An 11,228-nucleotide genomic window follows, 5' to 3' on the forward strand; every position below is an offset into this window, starting at 1 on the left:
TCTATTGTTGATTTAAGATTGAACAGTAAATGATTGTATTGAACTGTGGAGTGTAAACGAACCGACTCATAATTTTAATATCTCAATTCTCTCTAATAGGTCACTATTGATTCTAGGGGCTTATAAACAATTAGCCCAATTTTTTTTCTTCCGGCTTGGCATGTGAATTTTAAATTGCAACCAAATCTTCAACATAAAAAATAGGAAGATATAATGTGATTTTTCTATAGGAGTCAAGAGCCCTCAATTGGCCGACGCTTGTCCAATAATGCAAATAAATTCTTATTCAACTATAATATAATATATCGTGAGTTCCAAGCATATATATAAATTTGATAGTAAAATGGTTAGGCAAATGGGAATTGGGAGGTCATTGTTCTTCTTGCTTTCAAAACCATATATTATAGTAATAGCCAGTGATCAAGTGCCAATGCTGGGGGTTTTAGGTGTCAATCCATTCCCATGCTTCCTGCTGAGGATTAGAAAGCCATTCCACTAGTTAATTTTTAAACTTTGATTTCCTCGTATTTTTGACTCACCTTCTTGGATTTTAAGAGTAAATTTGTTCGTAATATCCCCACAACAATCTTTGTTGTATATTATATTACCCACTAAAATTCAATTAATATGTAACCAGCCATTTCAAGTGGGTAATTGTCACGCCTAAAATCTGTGACACCGATTCCAAGACATGACTCCAACCTAACAACATATAGCTTTAATGGAGTGACAAGTATTGATAATGAATTCCACGTTAACGGGAGAATAGATTTTGCATGGGTTTGATAGAGTTGAGTTTCTTATTGCCAATTGATTTTGTGGTTGAACTTCAACTTCTGTAATGGTATCAAAGCAAGTTGTCCACATGTAATATCCAATGGCCACATGTGCTATGCATTACCATGTTTGTGTTGTCCATGTGTTAAGCTTGAATTTCGGCACATGAGAGGGCATGTTGAGAATGAAATCCACATTGATAGGAGAATGGACCTTGCATTGACTTATAAGGAGTTCGGCTACTCTTTATATTGCCAATTAGTTTTATAATAGAGCTTCAATTTGCTATAACAAGAGCCGCCATATCACACTACCAAATTCAAATATGTTTTTCTATATTACGTTGGTCATACTTAGTGAAATGTTCTATTTCATACCAATTGGTATCTTATGCTGCCAGAATTTAAATCAGTTAAATTAGTGATCAAGTTGAACCTTGCATGAGTGTGTCATCTCTTTCCACATTCTGTGTTTAGTTCAAATTAACTATGACGTACGTCATTGATATCTTGGTGTCGCACGATGGATCATTGGTACACTTGGGCATTAAAGATATTCAAATCTTGTTTGTTCATGATGTAAAATTTGGTTTCATTCAAGTCTATGAACAACTTAGAGTTTATCATCCTTTTATAAGATAAATAAATATTTGGCTAAGTTAAACAATGTACAAGTGAGAAGAATATCATTAGATTATAGTATTTAGTAACACAAGAAAAATAAATATTTAAATAAATATTAACTTGCAACCCCCTAGAAAAAGAATTATAAATGTTAGCATAATCCCTATATTAGTGAGTTTGATATCAATTTATTCTTCTACCCATGTAAATATATTTGACACACCCCAACCCGGAATGTCCACTTGAACTCTAAATCGAGTTATGCTGGCCGATACCCGGAAGGTGACGAAGTCTTAAAGTGTGGTGAGGTGGAAAGTGTGAGTAAATTTAAAGCTACAAGTGCCTAAATGTAAGAGTGTGCATGTGAGTGGAAGTGAACACAATTCACACGTGATGTCAGATCATAAGTACAGTACAGTAAAGGTAGGATAAGAATTATATTATCGAAGGTACACTCCTATACCAACATTTACCAAGAATCTTCGTCGATATGAAAACTCTGCTACTAAAACCTGGAGGGACGAAAAACAAGGGTGAGTGGGCTTAAAAATAAAGTTTTGTAAAACCCTTTCAAAACTTAATAACCCATTGCCGTAAAACAAGTATAGTTTCCAAATATATATATATACTACATAAAGTATGTAAATACTTATTGTGAATGACAATATATTAGAAATACGAAAAATCATAATATTTCACCTATAAAACATATGACAACTGGTAGTCACCACATCTCACAATAAACGAACATGTAATATCGGGTGTTCTTTGACATATGCCGACACACGAGTTCATGTAGAAATGTTTTGACATGAACAGGACTGGGTGTAAAAATGATTTACGCTCTAGTACTACAATCACGTGAAGACTGGCGCTATGCACGTCACATACGAGTTCTAATTGCTTATAGCAATCTAGGTAATGACTGGTACCTACAATGAATCCAAAGTGAGCATACGGTGCGATGTGAACATACACATGAAGCCTGGCCTTTCCTTTAGGCGAGTACTGACACCAGTGTAGCATACGATGAACAAATAACGTAAATACAATCATGGAATGGTAAATTAGTGATTCACACCAATATAATACTAATCAATAAAATATTAATCATGGTCATAAATAAAATCCCATAATAGTTCGCCTACCTGTGCATCTCGCAGGATTTAGCATATTGTCCTAGGTTTCGTCAATACACTAATTTCTAAAAGCATTAGTCTAATCTAGGTGTAATATAGAAAATTCTTTAATAAATATATAAATGGAAACTAAATAAATGTATAATATTTAAAAGCAAAGACCCACTCACAGTTACTTGCGATGTCACAACCGTTCGAGCTAGGAAAGCCAAAGTCTCCGATAGTAATCGCACCTAAGCATAATATTGGGACCCATTAGTAAAACTCAACTAACACAATTAAATTTGGGAAAATGGAGTGCAGATTTGGAATTAGGGCGTCGACATATGCTTAGAAAGGTCTAGGGTGATTTCGTAAAAAGTCAACAATCAACCATAAAAAGTTAACCAAGCTGCCCTGGCTGTCAACTACATTAAAACTATGGAATCTCACTAAATGGATGTCAAAAACGGACTCAGCATGTTGAAATATTGATATATCAAAATCCTTCTATATCAACTCTTCATTTTAGTTTTATTAATTGGCGATATTGAGGGATAAGGGACTCACACTCATAACCTTGAGTGTAAGAAAAAATGTTCTTAACAAACCAAGCAACAAACCCCTTATCGTTTTCTTTTTGTAAATATATATAAGTAAAACCTCTCTAAAGTAATACTATATAAAGGAATAATCTCCTTGAAGTCATAAAACATTTTAGTCACAACTTGGAACCAGTTATGTATAGGAATAAACTCCACATTGTAATTAGTTATAATTTTTCTTGATCTCATATTAAGGAAACAAACCTCCATATAGTTTTAATTTTTTGCTTCCAATTTAGGTTTGATGCTTTCTTTTTGCACAACTCAACACAAATATTTTCTAAAACTGATCTTTCATAGACCTTGGGTGGCATGGTTGATTTGATAAAGAAAAAAGGAAAGGTATTCAATACCCTTTATATACACAATGGGGCCTTGGGAATCAAGGAACAACCCCTTGGAATACAAGTAAAGAAAGTACGTATGTGCAAGAAATAAAATACTTAGCTTCCAAAGACTCCTATTTAGAAAATCCAATATTCATTAAGGACAAAAAAGTTAAAAAAATAATATTTTTTAAACTACACCTCTTATTAAGTAATGGGGTGTGCTATCCACACACCCTATTTTACTTCTCACACACCCCTTGATAATTTCTGTTCGTTGATCTTCTTCAATTCATCTGATTCGACGGTCGAAAATTAAAAAGGTGTGTGAAAAGTAAAATAGGGTGTGTAGATATCACACCCCTAAGGAATAACCTCTCTAAGAATATAAAATTGGGTTGTCCCAACTTGATGACTTTATAGAGGTTTTATTGTATACACACACACACACACTTATACTCCCAACTTGATGACTTTATAGAGGTTTAACTATATATATATACACACACTAGCAATTGTACACATGCTAAGCAAGTGCTTATTAAAATTTAGAAAATAAAATTTACAAAGAGAGAAAATATAAAGTGGTCACTAAACCTTTTTGGTGACGATCTTCAAACGATTTTTCGTCGCTAAAGAGGTTGTTCATATCTTTAGCGATTATTTCTGGATAACTATTTCATCACTACAACTTTATTTTATTTGGGATAAAAACGTGGAAGAGAGAGTGAAGGCAACTTATATGGTAAGCTAGCTGTGAGGCTTTGAAAAAAAAAAAATACAGTAAAAATTTATTGTCTTTAATTTATTTTATTGCCCATAACTTTTGTTTTTGAACAAATAATGCCAATAACGTTTATTTTGGTTATTTTTCTTTTGTTTTGTTGACATAGTTAATTTGATCTTTTCACTATCTTTTTGTTGATACTAAGGATTTTGTTAATAGGTAGTTTAGATATATACAAGGTTGGGATCCAGAGACACCCATTTGTTGACACACATTTTGACACTCATTTTGTATGGCTCACTTCGCAACTTTTTTTCAAAGACCCAAACTATCTATTTTTCAATTAATCATCATAGATCATCTTTATAAAAAATTGGACAAATCCAGAACAACTAAAACATTCATTTTTAGTGAAGAAGGTGGATGAGTACGGTTCCTCAAGAAACATTAAAATGACTATCATTAGTCCAAATGGTCCATTGAAATAAATTATGAAGTGGGTCCTACAAAATAAGTGTTCTCTATATATTACCATTCTAAGCTACATTAAAAAAAAAAAAGAGAAATTAAACATAAAACGCATTAGATTGAAGAGAAAAACAACATCTACAAGCACAGTCCACCCCGCTTGTAAACAAATATTTAAGTGGGCATCGCCTTTTCATAATTTGAACTTTGCATTAGCAATAGCCAATAGGAATAAAAGTCACTAGGACATTGAAATTTCGAATCGGAGGATTATAGTAAAATATTGATGGTAGACTCGGGCCATCACCCCAGCCCAACCGAAAGCAATTACTAAATGTAGCACGAGTGATCCTCTCCTGCACATCAAAACACGAAAAGCAAGGTTGCTCATTTAGTTAAATCTCATCTGCTTACTCATAAATAAAAAAATGTGCGAAGGAAAATTTCCGAATGTAGCACTACCGTCTGAGGAAATATGACAGGCATATGCCACTCAACTTCGGCCTTATTCTATCTATATTTTAAAAAAGTGTGAACTTCTGTGGCCGAAAAACGTGTCAACTTTGTCATAAATATTATTGTCTATTCCCATCGAGGCCCAGGTAACTGGGGTTTGGGCTGTTCAGTTTTAGCCTCACAAATGATAGATTTTAAATGCTTGGGTCGGCGATGGGGCCTAAAGAATCTTGGTGCTGCTACTGCTAGTGCTATCTATGTTTGTAGGTCCAATATTTGTTATTGTGGGCCTTACAATAAGCCCTTCCCTACCAAATAACACCCTCTAAAACTTTATGCCTTTCACTTGAATTATTTGGTGGTACATTGGTTCCATTGTTTTTGGAGTTGTTTATTCACGGATAACAAGAACATTTTGCTTTAGATTGTAATCACGTTGTCATTTGGGTTGAAGAGACCAATTCATCATGAAATATGGTGCGCCAGAGAAGACCTCACTTTGTCGAAAAGGTTGATGAAGTGACCTTTTTTTACAAAAGAATCCAAGACTCTTCGTTGGCAAGACTTGAGATAAATAGTCAGCCACAAACTTGGGAGAATCCCCGTCTATCCAGTCAGTTGAGACTCCTAAAGCAAACTGACTCTACAACTCTAGCCCTGTCTATCCAGTTGGTCACCTTCCCTGGTTGCTTATGGAAAACCCTGTCTATCTCAATCATCGTCCGTTGGTTGCCAACCCAAACCAGTCTATTCAATTGGAATTTGTGCTTGCAATTAGTTTTCACAAAGGGTGTGAAAGATTTCACATAAAGCATATGATTTGTGTGTCAAGTTAAAGGTCTTCTTTACATTGCCAATCCTCTTGTATAGGAGCAGATTCTTTGATGACCACATCTGCCGAGTTGTACAATTCTAATCGTACTACAACTCCTTGGCATATCATCCAAATGCACTTGGAATTATCTTTTGCAAATCCTCCTTCCACCAAAACTCTGTCACCACCGAGTGTAGCTTTCTTTGACTTGAACTAGGATTTTAAGTCTAATCCTCTTATGAGACCCATTCTTATTTCATCTAGACGAGTTTTGATCCTTAAACGATCTAATATATATCTTATGAAAACTCAACCTAATCCTCAAAATCCTAGTTTGTTTAGGACTTGACCGAGCTAATAGCAACTCACTAATGGGCCAAGTATTTCACCATTGGGCTGAGACTTTCAGCCTTCTTTCTGCGCTAATTCTTTCTTGATCCAAACTCAAGATTTCAGGCCCAGACACATACATACATTACCATTAAACCCTTGAAAAGAAAGAAAGAAAAAAAAAAAGAACCGTGATTAGCATATACTAAAATAATATAAAAGTTACCCTAAAAGTAAAATACCCAACAAATATGCATATATGCGTAACGCATTGCATTGCAAGCCAAAACTTGAGTTAAGAACCCTTGTAATATTTAAAAAAATAAAATTTATACAATATTTATACTATAAGATGAGGGATTTGAACCAAGTTACACGATGAGCCTATCCTAATAAATGAATATAGAGCTCACCATTTATGATATTTAAAGAGTTTCTGACTTACAATTACAAGAAAAATACATCTAAATCGTAAAACTAAACTAAATGGGACGAATCAGCAAACTTATGGCCCTAAAAGATATGCTGGCAACTTCACATAAAAGTTGAGAAAAACAATCACGAGAAATATATAGTTGGGGTATCAAGCATCAAACATTTTCCTAAAATACAACCACAACCAAATTCTGCCTTCCTCCAATTGAAAATTGAAATGGATTGAATGGATTGGAGGGCATTCAATGATGGCCCTTTGGTTTGGTTTGGTTTAGTTTAGGCATCAAACACCATTAACCACATGGAATGTCTAACAAAATAGACTTTTGAGATGAACAATATAGAATTTGTGGACCAAATTCTATATTGTTCAACAAATTTGTGAATTATTCAACAAATTTGTGGACCAAAATGTGTTTTAGGGGGCAATTAAGACTTTGGGAACCAGATAGTAAGAGCAAAAGAGAAAGACCCACATATTTGTGGAATACTACTCCCTTTTGGCCTTGTGGAAAACTACTCCCTTTTGCCTTGTGAATTATTCCACAAATTTGTGGACCAAAATGTGTTTTAGGGGACAATTAAGACTTTGGGAACCAGATAGTAAGAGCAAAAGAGAAAGACCCACATATTTGTGGAATACTACTCCCTTTTGCCTTGTGAATTATTCGCCTTGTGAATTATTCGCCTTGTGAATTATCCAACAAATTTGTGGACCAAAATGTGTTTTAGGGGACAATTAAGACTTTGGGAACCAGATAATACGAGCAAAAGAGAAAGACCCACATATTTGTGGAATACTACTCCCTTTTGCCTTGTGAATTATTCAACAAATTTGTGGACCAAAATGTGTTTTAGGGGACAATTAAGACTCATCTGGGGCAATCAATGGAGGACAATTTAACAACTCCTTAAACCCTCCTGTTCATGGTCCTCCAAATTGGTTTCAGAAATCTCTGTGTAAACTGCATATAATTTGATTCTTGGTAATTTAGAGTGCATAATTAGGCACATAACAACTAACGTCCAACAAATATTATAAAAATCTATTTCCATTACAAGGGAGAGTTGGTTTCTTCTGAATGAGGAAGAAGCAACTGCATTACATACATATTGGGATCTTCTGGAAACAGAAAAGGCAAAAAAACAGAAAAAAAAAAAAAAGATCAAATTAACACAGAGACGGACTACTCACACAAGCTGCAAACATTAGGTTAATAAAGGAAACAGAGGGGGAGTGGTATTGGGATTGGATTACATTGGATTGGATTGGATTATTCAACTTCTCAATTTGCTTCGCTTCACTTGTATTCCAAGATCATGTTGTTCTCTGGAGCCAGACCAACACAAGCCCTCAGTATGTTCTCCAGCATTGCCCTCTGCTTTGACAGTGCATTCACCACGGGTGTACCTGGCGGAACCTGTTCTCCCAACACCATCACAAATTAGTATTTCACCACAGTTACACATGTATAACAGATTATACCAATAACAGCCCGAAAATCATTCATCTCAGAAAGTCCGGAAGAAAATAACTAATATTTGACTTACAAGAGGAGCCTTGCTGAGGTAACTGAGAATTGTAGCCACAGGGTGGAAAGAGTGGAACTTGGCCTGCAAACACACCGATATAACGATATTAACTAATGTCACATTTACATTTCACATCACACTTCGTAATGATATTAGTTACTGTCACAAGGTAGTTAATTAAGCATACGTCTGCTTCCGATTTGAGCTGGATACGGGTGCTGAGTTCAGCGAGGAGAACTAAATCGAGGATGATAGGAGCAGCCAAGAGGGAATCCTCACAGGTGTTGTGCAACACAATGGTGCTTTTCCCACCCATGAAAATCTCAGAGGTGTACTCATCCAGGGCTCTCTTGCTGTCCCCAACATATGGCACATACTTGATCACCACAACATGGTCAGGGTGCTCGCCTGGCCCGTAGAGGATGCCATTGCTGGACACCATGTCATCCACAACATTGCTCTTTGAAATCTCTTTCGACCGGAAGGTTTGCGGTGCGGAAAGGTTCATGCCGTCATTGTTCCCAAGATGGTTGTAGCTCACTATGGATGTTGGCTTGATTCCAGCCCCAACAAGGAAATCAACCAACACAGACTTCATCTTGGTCTGACCACTCTTAAAGTCATCCCCACCGATCAAACTGTTTCTCCTAATTGCCAAATCAATGAGTCCTGCCAATTTTCCAATATTCACATTCAAATTTCCACTACAAACTCTTCACTACTAAAATGTTTTCAAAATATTGAAAAGACGAAAAGGAAAAAAAAGAAAAAGAAAAGGGTTGTTATTAATTTGGTAGCTATGAAACAGGGTAGGGTACCTGGGACAAAAGTGTTTTGTGGGCTTCCATTGATGAAAGGAACATTTTCAAGAACACAAGCTATGGCATACAATGTGGAAGGAGAGATCTCAGCTTCATTCTTGTCTACTGAACCCAACAGGTTCTCAACGGTGTCGTTTAGCCCCACAATCACATTACTATACCTTTCAGTGTTGGCAGTCCACAGCACAACCACCTTGTCCACCTTGCTCTTCTCCTTGAACTCCCTGTTAAATTAAATTAGCACACTCAAGCATTATATTAGCACCAAATTAACTTTCTTTGCCTAAAAGAAGAAACACCTTCACAGTTAATTCTACTTAATCCAGTATTAAATTAACTGCTTAAAACATTATTATCGTTACCTAATGTCTTCAATGACTTGTTGGAGTTGTTCCTTCTTGGTGCCCTTGATGACGTTGTTGGCACGAGCACCTTGGTTGGCAGCGATGAAATCGGGGTCGTAGATTCCAGGGAGTGGGAGCATGGGCTCCATGTATGGCCTCAGTTGCTTTTGCAGATCAATGTCAAGGACCTTTGCCCTTGCCATTGCGTCTGCTAAGTTCAAGTCACTAATGTCCCAACCCCCAAATACAATGTCATCGGGCTTCACCTGAATTACCAAATCTTGAATTACAGCTAATCTATAATTAATTATACATAATCATTTAAATAACACCATTTAGGAAATTAAAAGTAGAAAAAATTACCATAGGCAGGAGGCTCTTGAACGGGGCATAAATCTCCTCGCCGTTGAAAGACCCAACCCGGATGGATGAGGCTTGGGTCAGTGAGCCGAAGTAGTTGGCTTGTTGCACCTTGTCTTTGGTTGCCCAGGAGATTCCTCTGAGATATTACAAAACCCATATCTTACAATTAATTAAAAATTCATGTGCAACCAAATTCGTACATCTGAGAATCAAATACAAACAACCAATCGTAAACATTGGAGATTGGATTTGATCTAATTACTTAATTGCATGAGGAAAATGAAGAAACTGAAGAACTACTCACTCTCTGTTTGCAATCACACCAGCAGTGAGGGTTGAGCCATTGTTTCCACCCCAACCCACCAGCATTACCCTGCATACCAAAATTAACACACACATCAAATGAATGAAAACATAAAAAATTTTAAGTCTGACCCAGAAAATATATGAAAGAAACAATCACAACCCAGAAATTAATTATTATTATTATTTTTTTAATTTTTAAGGAAAAAAATGAGGATGTGGGATAAATGGTGCAAACCCTAGTTTGGGGACATGGATATCAGTCTTGAATTCGTATTTGACAGCTTTGGGCTTCACAATCCACTGATACCTTCCATTTCTGTTCTCATGCACAAGCTCAGTGGTTTCGTAGCTGTACACCGAATGAATCTGGTTCTCTGTATACACCACGTTCGGGGACTCTACCTTAAAGCTATCGATGAACATTTTCTCTGTTTTTTTTTTTTTTTCCTTCTCTTCCTTCCTAGGAAATTGAATTTTCTTGGGAACCAAACAAGATTGGAGAGGAGAGGAAGATGAAGGTGTAGCAATAGTTCTGAAATCTGAATCCTAAGGCTTGCACTGCGCCATGAACTTGCTCCAATGCCTTGTATTTATAGAGTGGATGTGACAATGCAGATACACGTGGCTCAGCTGAGTGGCCTCTAGTGCCCCAGTATTATTGGCTCTTTCTACAAAGAAAGGCCTGGCCATGCAAAAAGCAAAATACTGAATAAGTGAGAAAAAGGAAATGAAATGAAGAAAGAAGAGATCCATCTAGTATCTACACACTAAATTTTTCCATATAAAAAATATTCACAAGTTAATTTGTACAACAAATACATTTACATTAAGAGGTCAGAAGGAATAAAGTGATATTGAACTTTTCATTTACGAGATTTAAATTGTAGACCTTCCACTTACAATTAAAATAAAATATCATTAAATTGTAGTATTATGTGGAAAAAGTTCATCTATATAGACCTTTATGTTTTACATTATAATGAAGGTAAATTTTATTTGAACCTATATTATGTATCTCAACACCCAGCTTACTTTTTATACTCACATTGTATTTGATTTATCTATCATTATCTCTTTACTCCCAACGTTATTTCCGAAACCGCCATCACTTATCAAAACTCAACTCAATCAAGCTTCTTTTGACACCCAACTCAATCTACTTAAAAATAAAAAATAAAAATA

The 11,228-nt window shown here is 35.8% G+C and overlaps 1 protein-coding gene across 1 annotated transcript; it reads right to left on the reverse strand.

Moving 5' to 3' along the window:
• Positions 1 to 7,699: 7,699 nt before the first annotated feature.
• Positions 7,700 to 10,597, reverse strand: LOC137737404 (inositol-3-phosphate synthase-like). The gene is made up of 8 exons (XM_068476866.1): positions 10,282 to 10,597; positions 10,045 to 10,113; positions 9,741 to 9,876; positions 9,396 to 9,643; positions 9,031 to 9,257; positions 8,400 to 8,881; positions 8,231 to 8,293; positions 7,700 to 8,100 (listed from the first exon to the last, which is right to left on the reverse strand). Exons 1-8 carry the CDS (start codon positions 10,467 to 10,469, stop codon positions 7,981 to 7,983), a joined length of 1,533 nt encoding a protein of 510 aa, XP_068332967.1. The 5' UTR covers positions 10,470 to 10,597; the 3' UTR covers positions 7,700 to 7,980.
• Positions 10,598 to 11,228: the final 631 nt, after the last annotated feature.

This window comes from Pyrus communis, chromosome 1 (assembly GCF_963583255.1).
Source record: "Pyrus communis chromosome 1, drPyrComm1.1, whole genome shotgun sequence".
NCBI classification, from domain to species: Eukaryota; Viridiplantae; Streptophyta; class Magnoliopsida; order Rosales; family Rosaceae; genus Pyrus; species Pyrus communis.

Coding starts and splice junctions, on each gene's coding strand:
- LOC137737404 (XM_068476866.1), bottom strand. CDS start 10,469: ATGTTCATCGATAGCTTTAAGGTAGAGTCCCCGAACGTGGTGTATACA. Junction 9,644..9,740: donor TCAAGAGCCTCCTGCCTATG/GTAATTTTTTCT, acceptor TTGGTAATTCAG/GTGAAGCCCGATGACATTGT. Junction 8,101..8,230: donor ACCTCAGCAAGGCTCCTCTT/GTAAGTCAAATA, acceptor TTGGGAGAACAG/GTTCCGCCAGGTACACCCGT.